At 32.0% G+C, this 19906-nt stretch overlaps 4 protein-coding genes across 4 annotated transcripts in view; 2 read left to right on the plus strand and 2 right to left on the minus strand.

The window, feature by feature from the left end:
• The window catches only part of LOC144844849 (U6 snRNA-associated Sm-like protein LSm4), a 99090-nt gene extending 91472 nt beyond the window's left edge, over positions 1-7618 (minus strand). The window contains exon 1 of the mRNA XM_078701944.1: positions 7611-7618. Within this exon, the coding sequence (XP_078558070.1) occupies positions 7611-7612 (2 nt within the window). The 5' untranslated portion in view covers positions 7613-7618. The remainder of the gene's footprint in view (positions 1-7610) is intronic.
• LOC144844842 (hyalin-like) lies at positions 4-6366 on the plus strand. The gene is made up of 11 exons (XM_078701936.1): positions 4-711; positions 855-971; positions 1405-1497; positions 1718-1933; positions 2270-2512; positions 2607-2744; positions 3001-3144; positions 3516-3749; positions 4418-4663; positions 4871-4979; positions 5158-6366. The coding sequence occupies exons 1-11, from the start codon at positions 618-620 to the stop codon at positions 5243-5245; spliced, it is 1722 nt and encodes a 573-aa protein (XP_078558062.1). The 5' UTR covers positions 4-617; the 3' UTR covers positions 5246-6366.
• Positions 7619-8046: 428 nt separating the features above from the next.
• LOC144844846 (hyalin-like) lies at positions 8047-12904 on the plus strand. The gene is made up of 9 exons (XM_078701941.1): positions 8047-8366; positions 8605-8724; positions 9246-9338; positions 9670-9876; positions 10273-10509; positions 11095-11355; positions 11599-11847; positions 12249-12363; positions 12769-12904. Exons 1-9 carry the CDS (start codon positions 8282-8284, stop codon positions 12845-12847), a joined length of 1446 nt encoding a protein of 481 aa, XP_078558067.1. The 5' UTR covers positions 8047-8281; the 3' UTR covers positions 12848-12904.
• A 660-nt stretch (positions 12905-13564) lies between these two features.
• On the minus strand, positions 13565-18939 carry LOC144844848 (caveolin-3-like). The gene is made up of 5 exons (XM_078701943.1): positions 18869-18939; positions 17941-18008; positions 15055-15225; positions 14136-14286; positions 13565-13758 (listed from the first exon to the last, which is right to left on the minus strand). Exons 2-5 carry the CDS (start codon positions 18001-18003, stop codon positions 13565-13567), a joined length of 579 nt encoding a protein of 192 aa, XP_078558069.1. The 5' UTR covers positions 18004-18008; positions 18869-18939.
• Positions 18940-19906: the final 967 nt, after the last annotated feature.

Here is a 19906-nt window from a genome sequence, read left to right on the forward strand (position 1 = left end):
ACTGACCTCAACTGACCTAGCCTGACTTTTTTATGAGACATTGTTCAATACATTTTCAAAGAAAAGTAGGTGGTATAAAACGGTAGATAATTGTTGATATACCATGAAGATAAAAATGTGTTGAAGAATTTGGTAAATATTTTAATATATGCCTTTCTATTATTATTTGTATGCAAACGATTATTCTACTTCGTAATTTTAACTATCTCCCCAGTGATCAGAAAGTGCTTATTTAAACGCTCTGCCCCCTCTCCTACAAATACAACATAGGGAAAACGTCAACCGTATTAAATTAACAAGTTGGTGGTTCAGTACGTTGTACAGTCAAATTATAGAACAAAATAAAATAGTATTCAATTAATTTACAAGTGTATCCAAACTATTAAAAATCTAACTGCACAAATTTAAGGTATTTTCTGTTCCATATAGACGGGACACATGACACTTCTGTGGATCAGCAACTTATAATACGATAACTATTAGGCCCTATGTAGGAAATTGTGGTTGCTACAATTTCCTTTAAACTACTACTGTGTACAATTCCAAGTAAATAAAGGAACTGAAAGAGTCTCGCTTTACATTAATTTCTCTATTCTCTGGTTGAACATTCTTACAACATGTTTGCTCCAGTATATATCATTGTCTCTTCTATGACATTTTTGCACCTTACAAAATCCCAAAAAATTTCATGCTACGATACTTTCGAATTAGGTAAGTAACAACCCTTCAATTTATTGTAATTTATAAATATTTAGTTGATTAGTTGAGTTAATATGTGTATCTATATAAAATGCGCATTCTGAACTGTCAGTTACTATTTACCAATTTTAAAAACGTTTGTCAAAATTATTTAGTTTCGGAGTTCAAAGAAGCTAAACAAATTAATACACATTCGTCCAATGCAGTTGCGGCATGGGCTGTTGATAGTGGAACAGATGGAATTTTTGCCAAACATACGTGCACTCACACTTGTAAGTGACATTACATAATTATGTAAGTTTGGGAGTCTTTTCACTTCTAGATGTTATTTATTGACAAAATAATAATTAACGTGGTTCACATTATGAGAAGCGACACCCAGGAGTGGACGCAGAGAGTCATTATCAATGTATTCCTTCACTGTGTTTCGATTTAGAGTGAACTACCTACTGTTCGGACCGATGATATCGGCTAACCAACTGTAGATTGAAGTCAACATAACAGGCCCTAAATTCGATTGATAACAGAATGCAATCCACTACTTTAATGGGTCGTAAACAGAAAAAGCATAAACTTTTTCAAAAACACCTTTTAAAAAACATATAGTATTTATAAGGTAAGATGCCCCTTATGAGTTTTACTAAATACTCTTTTTAATTTATTGTGGTGAGAATTTCATGTTTTCATAATTTTGTTTTTTAAAAGATATCGGACCGAATAATCCATGGTGGTATGTTAACCTCGGAACGGAAACAGTTATTTCAAAGATTATCATATATAACAGAATAGACTGTTGTGGTAAGACTATTAATATGATATTCAACGGTTCGGTAGGCTTATTAGTATAACATTGTTTAGTATTGTTAATATTATTATAACAAATAACGGTCTGATTTAGTATCTAAGCTTGGTATGATACTGCTAGATCATTACCATTAAATTAAAAAAATCTGTCTTTATGTGCTTAATAGCGCATTTACATTTAAAAAAAACCTTTTACATTTTTTTCACACTTAAGCAACTAGATTAGCAGGTGCGGTTGTTCGTATCGGCAATAGCAATGCTTCACCATTTTCAGAAAATTCACCATGTGGCGAGAGAATTTTAAGAATAGATGCATTGACCAAAAACCCCATAGAAATGTCTTGCAACCCACCAGTTTCTGGGCAATATGTTACCATATCGCTACCAGGAAGTCAACCACTTACTCTGTGTGAAGTAAAGGTATACAAAGGTACTGTGTTCAGATTATATCAACAAATGCACTTACATGCTTAGATCTGTCACTTATATTGTTATTACCTACGGCGTTATTATTTACTCATATATTATTCACATTTATTTCGAAAATTCCAAAGATAACAAAGATATGAACTAGCTCAGGAATCGAATTTTAAAGTAGAAGACTATGACATTCCCTCAACGGAAAACAAATTCTAGCAAAAGGAACTTCCAATTTTAGATAGTTTAACATTATATGCATGACATGCTTACATTTACAACAAATTATTGTCAATGTCCTTAAAATAAAATAAGCAAATTTAAGGAAAGACAATTAATTATTTTTCAGATATTGGAAATCCTGAAGTAGTGTGCCCAGATGATATAACAGTAAGTGCTGGAATTAAACAATCTATAAATCCAGTTACTTGGAATCCTCCTGAAGTTTCTGATAATTTTCATACGGATCTTTCGGCAACCTGTTCTCCGTCATCAGGTTCTTTATTTCCAGTCGGATTCACCAAAGTTACTTGTTCAGCAACTGACGCAACTGGAAACGAAGGAAACTGTTCGTTTGTTGTAAATATTGCAGGTCAGAAAACATATCTTTCTTTAACGAATAAGCCGAATCGCAGAAATTAAACTAGTATGGACTATTAAAAATGCAAGATATTGTTGTTCTTTAGATGATAAGGAACCAGACCTTGTGTGCCCTAAACATATCACGGTTAAAAACAATACCGATCAGTACCAAGATCCAGTAACCTGGAATGACATCACAGCATCCGACTTTGTTGGGGGAAGCGGGGAAGTTTGGCTTCATGGTAAGGGCATCTGTATGCATTGTGATACAATTTTCTCAAACATCCATTTACTTTTATTTATTTACTTACTACTTTAAAAATCAGAATTTGCCAATAGCATCAGAAGTGGCTGAAGTTGTCTGCTGGGTAAAAATCAGACGACAGATTACCACGCAAGCTTGAAAAAAAATAAATAAAAAAGGTAATTTGTTATCGGGCCTAAATTAAACTTCCACAGTACTCCCTAACTGACCTCAGTTTGTTTCTCATACGTTAGATATATCATCAACTTGTACACCTGCATCAGGATCAATATTTGATGTTGGTTCAACTATTGTCACGTGTTCAGCAACAGACGGTACTGGGAATGTAGGAAGTTGTTCGTTTGTTGTCCATGTCATAGGTCAGACATTTGAATCCAGTAAGAATAAGTTTTATATTCTAAAACACGTATCATCAAAAACACAGGAGGCTACTAAAATGTAATGATAAATAACGTCGACATTCTTTAAAACACCATCTCCATTTGTTGTGAAATTGACTATATATATATTATTTAAACAATATATTGTCAGAAATATCGTGCAAATAATTGTGAAGTTTTAATTGCAAGAGCCAATCAGAAAGCCTAAAATGTTGGGTTTTTAGACAAGTATTGTTTCTGGTAAGGATAAGTAAGCAAGATATGCACTCAACCTAAATCTTTGAATGAAAACGACAAAGAATTTAAAAAAATATTTTATTATGCTATATAATATAACATTAATGTCCCATACACATACATTATCTTAGATGACGTACGATCTGTTCTTACTTGTCCTGAGCATATTAGTGTGGACAGTGATCAATCAAGGACAGTAACTTGGAGTGACCTCACATTGACATCTATGTCAGCAACGTGTACACCACCGTCGGGGTCAGTCTTTGACAATGGTTCAACGATTGTCACGTGTTCGGCTAATGACGTTAACGGTGACATAATAAAATGTTCATTTGTTGTTCATCTTAAAGCGAGATCTAGTTCAGGTAAGTGTATGTCACCTGGAGGCCCCTTGCAAGGTAGGCCTACAGTTTTTGTCGCGAGGAGCGTCTGCATATAAGCTTAGCAACAGGAGGTGGAAAAATATACAACAATATAAACAAGGCCATATACATAGCTGCAGTCGCGTGCGCAAATTTGAGTTAGTAATCACTGGAACAGTAAACATGTTTGATATCTTTTTAAAAGTCTTTAGAGCTAGATTTCTTTAAATTATCATTACATAATTTTATTCCAAGATATATTAGTGTGAACATAGACTGTCAATGAAAGAATAAGCACATTTACATGATATGGCATGTCTGTGCGAAACGACGTCCAATAGGAACATTGCCATTCAAAATAGTAATCAAACAAATAACAAACACAAGAAAGATCCAAGTATTCAAAACTTTAGTTTGGGTATGGGACATGCACATTGGAAATATATCATACTACATCGTAACCAAACTTGTGCTGGAAAATACACTATAAGAGCAGAACTGAAAGACTAATTAGAATTTACAGCCTAACTACTGATATTGCACTTATTTTGGTTTGATGGCACTGTGGAATCATAAATTTAATATTATTTAGAATTAAATTCCAAATTATGCTAAACCGGACTTTTAAATGTACTGAATTATGACTATTATGTTTTAATTATTATTGGAAGATGTTAGTATCGGTATTGTATGTCCACGTGACATTACGTTTAATACGGATCAGCCTGCAGTTGTATGGAATGATCCAGAGTTGACAGACAACGTTGGTACTGACGTACAGCCAACTTGTATTCCACCATCTGGCTCTACGTTTGAAGCTGGATCAACCAGGGTTACTTGTTACGCAGTTTACCCTATTGTTAACATCAGCTGCTGGTTTAATGTTGAGAGTCTGATAAGTGCTACACAGTTAACGGGTTAGTAGCCTACACCCGATATCAACTATATAACACATATGTCAATAAATAATGTAATGTTCTGCTCGCATGAATTTAAAATATTCTTTTATTCTGTGTGCTTTTGAAATCTTTCCTTAAATCAAATTTGTGATTTTCTTTATAGTTCCAACAACCCTATAAAAACCGGAAAATCTCAATAACATTCTTAAATCTTTATTTTCAAAGGGTATTCTCATAGTGACAACGAGTCTAAAGACACACATCACTATTTTGTAATAGGAATAGGCTGTGTAATGGTTGTTCTTATTGCATCAGTCATAATTGTGGTTATCAGGTAATGTTCATATTATTATTTACGAACCAACTAAAGAGTTTCAAAAACTGTTCGATAAGATCAATTTCTATATATTTGACTCATACTTGCCTAGCATTCTCAAGAAGATGTCAAGACATTATGTTTATTATTTCCTTTTGAAAACAAACCTAACTTTACTGAAATTAATTTGTTTCAGATATTACAATGCAAAACGTAAGCAGATTACATTTGGAATCAATATGAAAACACAAGAAGAAACAGTGACTTGGGACTTAATAAAATAATCTTAATTATTCTACACTATCTTAAAAAATTCCATTAGTTAGTAATAATGTAATGTATCCTATATTGTAAAACTAAGAATTATATAATGGTAAACTAAGAATGCATATGGCAAATCAGAAAACGTTCAGGGGGAACCAATTCTGATCATCATTATTATATTTGTAATGTTGAATTATTTAGGCTAGTGCCTAGCCTATCGACGTAAAATGTTGTAATATTGTATTGATATATTGATGCACCAACATGTAATACAAGTGAAATTCACACATTTGGATTTAGAGGGTTATCCTGAATACAATGACTTGACCGGATAGTATTGTTAACGTAATTCATTTTTATAATACCACAAAAATTACGTATAATCATAAATAGAAGGCATTTTATTACAATCACAACATTATTTAAGCTTAGGCATGCTTCGAGAACCATTTCTCATCATCATTACAATAATAAGAAGTTATATACCATCTTAACCACTGTATGTACATGTGACAATTAATTAGCATGATAAAAAAAAGTAACAAATAACATAACAATGAAATAGGCAGCATGACTCCTAAAAGTTTATTTGTTCAGAGATGATTTCACACGTGAATTAAAGGGCTTCCTTAACTTTGTATGCGGATCTGCAGAATTTAGAACCGTTAAGCATTGGGCATTAGCAAGGTCCTTTTACAACCAATCTTAATCTTCGATCGATTTTCTAATGCCAATACTAGGCATACATTGCAACTATTTTATTCGATGCAACGGATCTAAAATGGATAACAAAAGTGCATAAACATAACTTACTTTCCGGTAATTACGCCAAATTATTCTGTTGCTCCGCCAACGGCATTGGTTTTTGCCCACTTGAGTTGATCATTCCATTGCAAATACATCTTCAGCCAGCGCCATATTTACCAGCTCATAATAAGACTAACGTGTTAATAGTACTAGTTGGCATATATATGAAAAAAAAATCGTTAAGGCATAGGTGTCGTTTTGGATTGTTTTATTTGATGTAAAATAGAATTAGCTATGCCAGATAACTAATACATTTAACATATTTCTAATATTAAAGTACACCCTATAGGTGAATTTTATTATTGTCTAATTAATCATATTAATGTAAATAAATACCAACTAAAATGTATGTTTATTGTCTCCGCTTGTTTATTATTATGTCAAGAAGATATGCATTCATCGTGAATATCGGAATGTTTTTTCTTTTTTTAGAAATGAATAATTGAACCTTAGCAGCTTTTAGTTGAATCAGAGAGTTGTATATAGTAAAGTTCATTAATAGTCAAATGGTTGAACAGAATTAAGGACAAGACATTATGAGAAAATCCATTACTTGTATGTGTTATTATTATTTGGTACCGGTATGAAATACTTCAGAAATTAAAATACGTTATTTAATGATGGTAATTACGTAAGGCGGAAAATTAAAAGCTTTAATTGGATCTATAAACTTTGTACGGAAGAATGAATGTCCGGAAGATGTCTGTATCCTGAGAGTTCGATAATTAATGTGTGTAAAAACACAAAGTATATGTAAACATAACAGCTTGTGTAACAACATTTGTGCATTATTTGTGGATGAAGTATGACCTCACCTTAGACTCAAATTCAGATATTAACATAACCAATGAAACATGTTTTCTAGAATATATATTCTTGTATCTTTATTGACGCTTGTTGAATCTTATAATCCCTTCGTCGCCGAACGTTATGGTAAGTTCTGCACTCCATTATTTAAGTATCACATAATAAAATAAATAAATCATGAGAAAGTAGCGGACTTGGTGTGATGTTTTCTATCTCAAATATCTGAAGAAATAGTACCATCATAAAATATCAATTTCATGTTTAACAATAAAGGAATAAAAAAAAAAGGATGTGTGGATAAGAAAGACTGAAGAGTAAAGCACCATAAAATTGAGCTAATTAAGATAGAACAAAATAAAAACCAACTCTTTTTGTTTTTGCAGATACTATAAACGCAAATGTGATGGATTAGCTGGAGGAATTATAATGAAAATGGAGGATAACAATGTTTCTTGGAATGATTAATACACTACAAATTACTACAGTACTACACTACTACAATAAACCAGGGAAGAGTTAAATTACTAGTTAATTAATTAATTTAACTCTTCCCTGAATAAACTGCCATTAAAATGCTTCAAAATACCCCCGAATAACAGTACCGGTACTTTATAATATACATCGAAAAATTCATTTATCAATTTAGTTTGTTCAGAAATTAAAATTAACATAAAGCATTTAAGAAATGGACAAATGGTAAAAATGCTAAATAATAATAGTTTATATTTATATATGAAAATAGCACTATTCTTTCATTATGTTATATACATTATGTTGTTTTTTAAAAAAAGGGGTGGGGGAAATATGAATAAATATGTTGTGTTTTAAAAGAAATATCGTACAATTTTATAACCACATGTTGTTTTGTTAAATATTTCTCTGATTCTACTGAGTGTTCAGGAAAGAATGAATAAAAGTGGGTTACAACCACGAACATGAGATAGAAAAGAAAAAGCATATTAGGCTTTAAAAAGTTTCTTTGAACGAGCATAGTCAATGTTAATGAGTTCAACTACAATTAGGCCTAGGCCTATATTATGTCAGAGAAGAGTGAGATTAATTCTTCCCTGATTATGTAAACAAGATATCATGCTAACTTGTAAATAATAAAATAGTAAAAAGCCAATACAGAAAAGGTCAATGTAATAAGACACAATTCATTGTTATTGGGCACCGGGATAAAATATCCAAACAGTGCCAGTACCAAGTATTTAATTACGTTGTTTAATAGACGTACCGGTGATGACGTAACGCGGAATCTCCAATTGGAATTGTTTTACCTTGGCACGGAAGTAATATATCTCTGACCATCTTGAAAGTTAAATACCAGAAAATGTGTATAAAACAATTGTGAGCCTATAAATAAGCATTAAATATATGCTGAAGACACATTTGTGGATAATTATTACTTCACTTGGTTGCTTTTACTAAATTAATGAAACATGATGATTAGAATATATATTCTAATTGTAACTTTATTGTCCCTGGTTGAGTGTTTCTTTACCAAGAGCGGTACAAGTTCTTTCGGTAAGTTGTGCATTCGATTATTTAATAAAAATGTATTCAAAAAAACCCGCAGACCTTGCTTAACGTTTCTTTAGTATCTGATACTTATGGTCAAGGTGTTGCATCCATGTTGATACAAACCCATCAAGCAAACGCGTGAATCCGCCTAGTGTAATATTAAGTATGATAATGTCAACTTGTATTGCCTTTCGATGTCTTTTTCGTACACAAAGACCTATACAATTTTTGTATTACTTAGAGCTGGTTTCACGATTTAAAAATGCAACTCAGAGTTCAACGCATGGACCGGGTGTTGCAAATCGAGCAGTTGATGGCGGTACAAATGGGAACTATTTTGCTCATTCCTGTTCTCATACATGTAAGTATATAGCTATGTCTTGAACTATAGTGAACATTAATTTATGAACAATTGTGTGATACCGACCGGGCTCAATGGGAAATACAGTAGTCATGAAGTTAAAAACAAGAACAGATCTTTTAATAAATGCGATTCGAAAAAACATTGGACAAAATGTTATCAATTATACCGGAGTTAAATTATAAAACAGTTTAGGCCTACCTATAATTATTAAACATTCTTTAAATTCATACCCATTTAACTACCTATTTTAATATTTTTAGATTACTTCCGACTTGTTTTCTTGTAGGCCTAATGCTTATACAAACTTTTAAAGTAATTTATTCTTCTTATTAACTCGGCTTAAAATCTTTGCTTATTTTGATTCTCCTTTCCATAACTTTTTGATGGAATTAGCTTTATGGAATAAATTGATTTTGATTGATTTAATTGATTGATTGATTTACTTAATACAAATGCGACTTAAGATTTTATAATAAAATCACTTTAAAATTGCTTACTTTTCCTATTATATCATTAAGTACATGGATGGAAAAACCCTTGGTGGTATGTTGATCTCGGATCATCGACAACTATTTCAAAGATTGTTATATATAATAGAGATGACTGTTGTGGTAAGAGTTTTAGAATTTAGTTTTACTCATGGAATTATTTCTGTATTTATTTAAACGAAAACTATTTCAAAGATTGTCATAATATAACAGAGATGATATATTGTTTGAAGGTTTGTATGGCGAAATCAAATGTTAATATAACGTTTGCGGTACACCACGTACAATTTAGAATTTAGTTTTACTAACGGAATTCCTGTATTCATAATAGCAAGACTAGTATAATAAGATCAACTGAACAAGTTGATGTACATGTTTTACTTGTAGGGGCAAAAGTCAAATTTTAGGTTTACCTTTACAATTATAACAAAAACATTGTTCGTTCAATTTTAAGGAGACCGGTTAGATGGAGCCGTTGTGAGTGTAGGCAATGACAATGTTTCACCTTTTAGAGGAAATTCCCAATGTGGGCCCACAATACGTAGCCGCTCATTGTACAGCCGTCGCATAGAACTACGGTGCCAATCAGAAGGCCAGTACGTTAGTGTGTATGTACCAGGAACGGATGCCCTGTCTCTTTGTGAACTAGAAGCATACACAGGTATTTACTATATAAACAAACAGTTTGTGTGAATTGATTGACAACACGAAAATATTATTACAAACACAAGATCAAAAAGATATGTTAAAGAAGCTATTTACCGATGTAAATTATAAGCTATCTGGATCAAAAAAACCATGATAACAACAGAGAAAGAATAAGGCACATACAAATGATAAAATATTTAACATCTATAGTCCCTGAATTAGACTACTGGAGGGCAAACACAACACCCTTAGCAACCAACAACAAATAACCTGTCATTGCCTCAGCGAAACGTAACAATACGTCAAAATGTCGGCTTACTTACAAGTAATTGATACTTATCTAATAATATTGAACTATTAGTGACGTGATTCACGGAAAAACTTTATAATAACTCATACATCTTTGCAGATATACAGGCTCCTGAGGTCTTGTGTCCAAGTGATATTGAGATAAGTTCTGATGTCAATCAGAATGTGCATCCTGTTAGGTGGCAACCTCCTATTGTTATTGACAACACTGCCCGTGTAGCCATTTGCTCAAAGCCATCTGGTTCCTTATTTGAAGTTGGGTTCACCAAGATTACTTGTTCTGCAACTGACCCAAGTGGAAATGAAGGCAATTGTTCGTTTGTAGTTCATGTCAAAGGTTAGTATTTAAGAATATTAGTCGCTTTACACAAGCACTGAAAGTTACCGTTAATCATTTCCTCTGTAAAACCAGAGAAGAGTGTAATTTCACTCTTTCCTGGTAAAACACTGCAGTGACAACTTTCGCCGATTTTCCACTAGGCGAATTTGTTCTCGCGAATTGAAAGCGTCAGCTTATACGCATGCGTAGAGATGGATTTGGAAGATGGAAAATATATAGGCTTAAGGTTTTATAATTTTTGCACGTCATTACAATATTGGATACTCAACTAGACTGTTTTTTTTTTAAATTCAGATAAATAGCATCTAATCCTCTGGAGTGTGATTGCCAAACAGTTATAATTATTATTAATATTTTAAGAACGGTACTAATTCAGCATGCATTATGACTATTTGTTTTTTTATATCTATACAGACAATTTGTTTGTGGCAAAAATGAGAAATGTTAATATACCGTAAACAAATAAATTAGTTGATGCGTAGTAAAAACACTAAAAACCAACGTAAGTATGGTACTTGCACTTCCACTTGCTTCTGACGTTTTACAATATATAAAACCATTTTTACAACATACTAAATTTAGATGTCAAAGAGCCTACCCTCACTTGTCCCGAACACATTACCGTGAACAATGACGTTGACCAGTCTGAAAATCCTGTAACTTGGAATAAACCTACAGTAATTGACAACGTACATAAAGATATATCTGCAACGTGTACACATGCATCGGGATCAATCTTTGATGTTGGTTCAACTATTGTCACGTGTTCAGCAACAGACGGTACTGGGAATGTAGGAAGTTGTTCATTTGTTGTCCATGTCATAGGTCAGACATTTCTTTCAGGTAAATTTTTAATAAGGGGTTTCCTTCACTCTACTATTTTATTATCATTGGTGTTACTATTTAGAACCGAAACTGCACTCCATTCTACAAACTGTTTTTGAACCTACAATCGGATTGTTTTAAAGTGATGGAAGACAACTGTGGAAGCTCAACTCTAAATTATAAAGTTCTTTTATAATACACTTAATTAAATCGTACGTACATTACCTGATATTTAAATCAAAAACTTCCGTTCTTTTGTAGATATACCTACCGTTATGTGTCCTCACAGCATCTCAGCGTGCTCGGATAAATCTTTGCAACCAGTGACATGGAATGATCCAACGGTGGTGGACGCCGTTGATATCGATTTAGTGGCAACCTGCATACCTTCATCTGGTGATCTCTTTTCACGTGGATCAACACAGGTCACATGTTCAGTAACCAATTCATTTGGAAACAATGGCAACTGTTCATTTTTAGTTGATGTTACAAGTCCCAAGGCACCACAAGGTATGTCTACATAGTCCTACATAGTCCTTATACGTCCTATACCTATAACCAACAGTTTCCTCTAAATTATAAGCATACAGGACGTGTACAGCATTCTTGGAGTGTATATATTTTATTTCCTTTCATATTTATTAATTACACTCTGTAATGATACAAACAAAAAATGATAACAGAAAAGGTGCATTTTCTATTCACTGCAATTAATATTTTTTTGTTAATTTTTTTCATAAGTGTAATAAAAGCTCACTGTAGTAATTCTCATTAAGCATAGGGTTGTTTTGGTTTTTTCTAATAAACCAATTCTTCACTTTATACAGCCTGAAGCAAACTTACGATATATGAATTTCATCTTTTTCGTTGGCATTATACATCTTAACTTATTTATAAACTCTTCTTTAAAGCTTTAACACAAGATGACAATGCGTCTGACGTCACACCTGGCTACATGACAGCAGCTGTTGTCATTCTTGGTGTCATTGTATTAGTATTGGTATTAACAAACATCACCATAGCAAGGTTTGAGAAGTGTTTTATATGTTTTTAGCAAATATTATTTTTTCTTTCATTTACCAGAAGTGAAAAAAAACTAATTGTAACTAAACTTGCAAGTAAGGGTAAATTTGATAGAAAATAAACATTATTAAACTAGACGTATGTTTGAACAAAAAAAAGATATATGATGAACTAACTTAATTTGAGTGGGAGTAGTCGATATACTAGACAGCGATCCTGGCAGTAATTGAATGGAACGAACATAGTACAGATGGAAAACTTAAGGAATGTTTTTTTCTTGCAATTTCTAATGAATTATAAGTATGATCAAATTGAGCTGATTAAGCGGTAAACGGTACTGATTTTGGTTCAACAAAAAAGTAAACATTTCTAGATTTTTAATCAATACGCCTAAATCTTTTATTTCAGATACTATAAACGCAAGTGTGACAGGTTATCTGGAGGAATTATAATGAAAATGGAGGATAACAACGCTTCTTTTAATTAATAGAAATAAATAAATACCACACATTTTACAAAACTGTATTTTATGTAAACATTAAATAAAAAGGTTAACAGTAAGTCAAGCAGCATTCCAACTAGTTTTATGCCATTTTTTCAATGGAGGAATTTCAGACATTTAAAAGTTAAAATTACACTTTAGGAGGAGGTAAGATCACTTGATAAACTACAGTGACAAAACAGAACCCCAATAATTTTAATTAAAAGATTAGAAAAAATGTTAAACATATATCATTATTATTGATAGATAGATAGATAGATAGACTAATTTAAGATAAGTGAGACAGTACACAAATGTAAATTTGTTCAACTTTTCAATCCTGTTTAAATATAGTTGTGAACAATGCTTTTTAACATTTTAGTATTATATTGTATATATTAAATTTAGGCAAAACTATAAATACATTTCTAAACCCTAACTAAATTGTTTTATTTAAACTATACAATTAATATACAATTTTAAAAAGTGCCTAAATTTAACCTTATTTTAGAATATTATGCGTTAGGCCTTATCGTATACGTGGTCATACAGCCTATTGTAACACTCATTTTGGTACCTTTGTGTGTCGGGATAGAATTGCTTCTTATTATGTTTTAGAGATTGGATAATTCCGTTTTGTTGCGTATTCCCAAAATAGATTGCTTTTTAACATCATTCAACATCAGCAGCGTTATTTAAATTACATTATAAACATATATAAAACTATTCTGTAGAACTACTTGTCGATACTCGAATGTTTCCCAGAAATCGACCAGCTGATTCAAATACGGGGTCAGCAAATGTCCTTACACAGTGTGACCAACTCTTGCCTACCCAGTCAAGAGAAACTACCCACATCTTAAGACAAGGCATTACATACCAAATGTGACAGAACGTTAAAAATGCAAATTGAATTCCTGTAAGAAAAACAAGCAACAAACGTATAGTTGTTACAAATTCTATTCAAATTAAACTGTATTGATTAGTCATTGTACCAACCCGACGTAATTCTACCGAATATTTATTTAAAGAATATTAGAAAATGTGTGGAATAAATTCGCAAATTGGGTTCGAATCTACTATACCTCACGCATGAAGCAACAGGTAATGCACCCACGAGATACTTAGTTGATTCAGAGGATTCAATTTAATATAAAGTAATCCGAAAAGTGCACCGATTTTGAAAATTCTCAAGTTGTTTTAGGATGGGGCTTAAACCTACTACCTCTCAAAAACTTTAAATTCAACTAATACGTTAATATTGAAATGATACATTACTTTACTCACTACTCACCCCAACACAATGAAAACGGTAAACTGCATACTGCTGTTATTATCTTATAACACCAAAGTTTTGACGAGGAAAATGTCAAGAAACTATATTCCCATACAAAATCGAATGAGTGCATGCCATCTGGTTCGGCAAATACGTCATCAAATCCAACCTAAAAAAGTAAATAAACAATAATATTTCATAGAAACAATAATACTTTGGTTGGTTAGCTAGCAGTTCATATACGGAACTTGTTGTTGCTATGTATCCGTTAATGTATCACATCAGACACAGAACATTAATTCTAAACCGCCTGGTGATATACGGTACTGAAATTTAATTAATTAATTTGAAACGATAAAGATGAGAAAATCTGTCGCCCCAACCGAGATACGAACCCGGAACCTTCTGCTTGATATGCAGATGTACTAACCATTAGACCACTGAGGCTTTCATAGTATTGTTCAAACCCGATTGGATAGCGACTCTTTAACATTCTCTGTGTGGTACGCCGGCGGAACAGCACTAGTCCCTCAATTGTACGCACGCGCACCAGAGATCAAATTGATACGCCCTCATCTTTCATTTTTATTCATGAAGCGGGATCTCCGAAGAGATACTTTTATATTATATAAACACATCAGACACAGAACATGAATTCTAAACCGCCCGGTGATATACTGACATTTAATTAATTAATTTGAAACAATAGAGATGAGGAAATCTGTGAGAATGAGAAAAAGTATATATATATATATATATATATATATATATATATACCTCATATATATTTCAACAAGTACAAGTACAAGTAAATATATATTATATTTATTTACTTGTACTTGTATTTGAAATATTTTATGTAGGCCTTAATATATTTGTTGACAAATCACATCACGTCCAATAGTTGTGTCATAATAACATGAAAAATGTTACTTACTCGAACGTCCTCATTAACTTGATAGGGATCTCTCTCTGTCATGGTTGCCATCACGTTTTGGTTGTGCTTTTTTGGGCCCGTATCTTCCGTGTATGGAACAGTTAATTCATGCTGTGATAGTCTTCGCCCAATTTCGGATTCAATCTTTTCACCGTTTGACATAATTGTTGGCTTTAACAAAAATATTAATTATAAATTAATTAGTTAGTTATGACGCGTAACGTGTGATGTGACACCACATAGAATGAAAATCGTTTCTAGGACATACCAACTAGATGTTACGGATTCGAACTTCCTAATTGTGTTTGATCTGATATGCCCTTTTTATATTAAAAAGCTCCCAAAAACAAGATAGCCGAAGTCCCAAATAGTCATAGTACGGTACCCTAATAAAGACACCAAGACAAAAACTGTCCGCCCCAAATTCTAGTAAGCTATCCGACTAAAAATCCTCGGTTGGGGTGAGTTAGCTGTTTTATTCGCATTGGTAAATTCTTTCAAGATGTATTTCCTTGTGTTGGTTGGCCGAAGTATCTAGATGTTCCAACGAAAGGCGATAACAAACTAGTTGGAATCCGTAGCAACAAAGGAAGGAAATTATTTACGTTTGGTAGCATCTCTATTTCTAAATTATAAAAACAGTCTATTAGTAAGACTATTAGACTCCTTAAAACCCCTTAGTACCGAATTTCATAGAGGGAGCCATTTCCCCTATACCATATTCTTTTGTTCATCATACCATAATAATTTAATTCGAGTTTTCGATCCAAATGCTCATACTCATACGTGATAAGTGTTTTTCAGTAGTAGTTTCTAAAACGCAATAATGAAAAGGGGAATACATTTTCTTGATCTCTTTCATTATATAATGTTACTATAAACCCTAGTGTTATTATATTCCATAAATTATAGGTTGAGTTGAATGATTCATCATTCAATAATTCTAAATTAGGCTTTCCTTATTCTATTGTCACTCGTCCTGTTACTCTTGCTTCAGGATTAATTCCTCAATTGGAACTATTTATTTTTGTACTTAATTAAGTTGATATGATATGATAACAGTCTCAAGTTTATAGTTCAATTAATGAAAATTTAGACATTTATAAATAGAAACGTTTTTAAATATTATTGTCGAACAAAAGAAATTGGCCTGCACCTGGAACTACTGGAACTATAAGAACTACGCTGGTTGTGCTTTGAGGTAGTAATTCTGCAATTATATTGCAGTTCGTATACACAAGACATGCATACAAAAGTAAACAACAGGTGGAATTCATACGATTTTCACATTGAAGTTATGGTATTCGAACCGGGTCTGACACAAAAGACGCTCGATTACTGAAGGCGTGCTTTGGAAAATATATAAATATTCATAAATGTATTAATTAAATATAATAATAATGATAATAATATTAACAATATACTTCTTTATTTGTTTTAGGTTAGATAGGAAATACAGATTAAACGAATTACTAGCTTTCCTTTTTAAAATGGAAAATGAAAGTAAAACAATAAGATAGCTATTATAGGAAATATACATTCTGTTTTATACACCAAATAAATTCAACGAAACAATAGGCAAACGTTTATTATGAATTTTATGACATCTTAAATGTGAAGTAAACATAATGAACATATATGGTGTGTTTTCAAGTGAATTATTGGTCATCATTTTCTATATAAGTGTAATGTTCAATAATAACAAGCAAATAATGATACGAGGATCTTTCAAGGATACTGAATCTGTGCCTAAAGGCAACAAATCGAGCAATACATAGAAACTTGATTATAAAAGTAATCATAATTAAGCAACTAACCAAGTAGATCTTAAGGAGGAATATCCTTACCTTTTTACATTGTTCCCAAAAGTAATTAGACATATCCAAAATAATACATTTGTAAGCTATAACAACTTACACGAAACCTAAACATTAAGCCTAACCTTGCAATGGCGGAACTGTAATTTATCCAATAATAAAACGACTTTGAATGTCTTGAACCCTGACCGTATGGTTATGCATATTCTTAGTAACATTTTTTTTTGGTGCAACTAAAAAGAAACTTTATGAACCTCGTAATACCTCAGTGTAACTTCTGTAAGTACTTGCTGTACTATGCTTCATAATTGTGTTCAATTCACAAAACGCTGTTGAAATTATCCTATGCTGCGTTCGGTCGTAGGCCTATCTCCTGTCTACAGTTAACGAGTATGAAATCCTTTTAAGCAGACTAATAAAGGGCATTTCTTAGCTTAGACTAGACAGCTTTTCCGTTCAAAAGCACAACAAGTTTTTGCAAAACAATTTCTTTAGACCAGTAGGCCTACATATGCATATTTTTAATTAGCCGTGACAACAACATAGTCAAATCAAATGTACGTTATAAAAACTAAGAGAACCATATTGGTATAGTTAGAAAATGTTAACAAGAAACGACGCTTTTGGTCCAATTCCAGATTTAATTGATTCAGGAAATTAAACAATTGGCGGAAATGCATATATGCCGATGTTGATGGATTTTTAACTTTATTACATTTAGAAATATTTTTTTAAAATTTACATTATTTAGAATTATTTATATTCAAATTATGTAATGATCTATGATTTGAGGTCTTTTCTGAAATCGAAATTTTCTTCTAAAACCATAATTTTCCTCTAAAATCGAAATTTTCTTCTAAAATCTAAAATACTAACTTTTAATCATCTATAAATAACCTAAGTATCTTCTAATTGACAAACATCTACCTATTTTTATAGACCGATCCTGCCGATCCGATCTTCTTCAATCCGACATCATTCCTCCGTTTCATTAATTTTAAATGAAGTTATAAACCTATTATTAGGTTTATATTTTTGTGTTTAGTTTTCATTTAAATTGTGTCCATACCGTATTATAATGAAGACATGCTTGTTCGTAGATAGGTCCTTCCTCCGTACGTTTAAAATCCATAAAATCTGCAAATAAAATTTAACATCATAATTTTAAAATGGTGCGATCATCATAATGCTTATAGGCCTAGTTCAAATAGTAGTTTGACATGAGTGAATGTGCTATTTTAAGATATAGATATATCGCTAGATTTCCTGCAGACACTCATACAAATTACAAAAAATCCTATCAAATCAGTTTTTACTGCAGTATTCTAGCACTGCAGTAAAAGTATCACTGCTGAATACATTGTAAGCAAGTAACATCTCATTTTGTATGTTCTCAGAAAGTTCTTTAAGCCTAATTGTTGACAGTTATATCCGCCAGTTGACTCTGCTTGAAATTAGTCATAATTAAGTTTAATTAGGCCTACAGAATGCGGGCATGAAACGTGAAAAAGTGAATCAACTTCAACGTTAAAATCATATTATTATCATTTATCCTAAAGCTTAGAAAATAGAAATAAATAGTGGAAATAAATTAAATAACATTATAAGTCTCCATAATAGTCTAGCATGAAACCCACCGTGCATGCAGTCTGTATGACTACTTAATTGAAATTAATTAATCATTTAAAAAACTACAAAGAAATACAGAAGAATAGAAAGTGAACTTAATCACTTTAGAAAGACTTTCCTTTTCCATATTAATAAATATATTAATTTTAAATAATTTAAAATAATAAAAATGTTGATTGACATTTAAAACAAAAATTGGCAAAGAAAAATAAAACTTGAATTAGTAAATCAAACTTAATGAAATGGATAAAGAAAGAAAAGGAAAATGTAGGTATAAGATTTTGCTAACGAAGGAAGGAAGGCACTTCTGAAGTTTACAAAATATAGAAAAGAGTGAAGATCGGAAACAGTTCAAGCAATACACTTACATTCACACACAAGCACACTCAGTCTATTCTGAGCCACACCATACACATTACGATTAACTTTCCACAAAATACAAACTCACTAATTTAGGCCTATAAATGGAATATGGCAAAACGAAAATTATAGTACATGTGCATTCCTATAATCCAATGTATGCCCTTTAAATCGACTTAGAACGACTTACTTACCTAGCTATATTCTAGGCCTATTTCTCCCAAAAAGTTAGATGCTGCAGGCTTTCCTGTAGATACATTATTAACTATGCATAAATCGTAAGGCTTGGCATTACACATATTTATCCAATTTAAATACCTTGGCCCTCTAACAGCAAAGATCACTGTACTATTTGACGCACTGATGACACTTCCTGAAATTTTTGAAGTGACCGAAAAATATTAATTCAATATTACGGTGCCAACAATTATGCATGCTAACGCGTCAATATAGATAATTTAGGATAACAGAACATAAAGGATACTGCAATTGTATTAGTATTATTGGCTTTTGGAATTTATGAATATTTTAAACGTAAATAAATTATCAGGAAATCTTTATGTGGGTAATTTTGGTTCAGGACTATCAAATAATTTTATGAAGCTAATGTTTAAACAAATATTAAAACAAGACGGATCGAGGGTACACACGTAGTGATGCGCTTTCCACACCACCCCCCACCCCCATGCCATGAAATACACACTTTTTCTATAGAGTATAGCCTATTATCTGTATGGAATATATAAGTGAAACGGCAAAGGAAAGTCTTCTAATCTATAGTTTTAAAAATCCTGGATTCCTCCTGGAAAATACATTGGAATCTGGTCTGTTGTTAGGCCTAAACATGACAACACGTATTTTCATTTACTACTTATAATTGTTATGATGACGTCATAATTAGATGGAAGTAGTTCAAATCTGCAACTGACTTTGTTATTGTAGTACTGTACTACATCTGACTCTTGTCCTTCCGTAATTCAATTAAATAATTTTGTTTGAACTTGAAATTAAACTGCATTCAGAATTACTGTTTTATAATTCTCATG

The sequence above is a fragment of the Antedon bifida genome, chromosome 6, assembly GCF_963402885.1.
Source record: "Antedon bifida chromosome 6, ecAntBifi1.1, whole genome shotgun sequence".
NCBI lineage: Eukaryota > Metazoa > Echinodermata > Crinoidea > Comatulida > Antedonidae > Antedon > Antedon bifida.

What these genes read in the sequence shown, in the direction of transcription:
- LOC144844842 (XM_078701936.1), top strand. Translation starts at nt 618, where the DNA reads ATGTTTGCTCCAGTATATATCATTGTCTCTTCTATGACATTTTTGCAC. An exon ending in TGAAGTAAAGGTATACAAAG is followed by an intron (nt 1,934 to 2,269) that starts GTACTGTGTTCA and finishes ATTATTTTTCAG; the next exon opens with ATATTGGAAATCCTGAAGTA. An exon ending in AGGTCAGACATTTGAATCCA is followed by an intron (nt 3,145 to 3,515) that starts GTAAGAATAAGT and finishes ACATTATCTTAG; the next exon opens with ATGACGTACGATCTGTTCTT.
- LOC144844846 (XM_078701941.1), top strand. Translation starts at nt 8,282, where the DNA reads ATGATGATTAGAATATATATTCTAATTGTAACTTTATTGTCCCTGGTT. An exon ending in TAATAGAGATGACTGTTGTG is followed by an intron (nt 9,339 to 9,669) that starts GTAAGAGTTTTA and finishes TTCAATTTTAAG; the next exon opens with GAGACCGGTTAGATGGAGCC. An exon ending in TGAACTAGAAGCATACACAG is followed by an intron (nt 9,877 to 10,272) that starts GTATTTACTATA and finishes ACATCTTTGCAG; the next exon opens with ATATACAGGCTCCTGAGGTC.
- LOC144844848 (XM_078701943.1), bottom strand. Translation starts at nt 18,003, where the DNA reads ATGGATTTTAAACGTACGGAGGAAGGACCTATCTACGAACAAGCATGT. An exon ending in CATGTCTTCATTATAATACG is followed by an intron (nt 15,226 to 17,940) that starts GTATGGACACAA and finishes TTTTTGTTAAAG; the next exon opens with CCAACAATTATGTCAAACGG. An exon ending in ACCGTTTTCATTGTGTTGGG is followed by an intron (nt 13,759 to 14,135) that starts GTGAGTAGTGAG and finishes TTTTTCTTACAG; the next exon opens with GAATTCAATTTGCATTTTTA.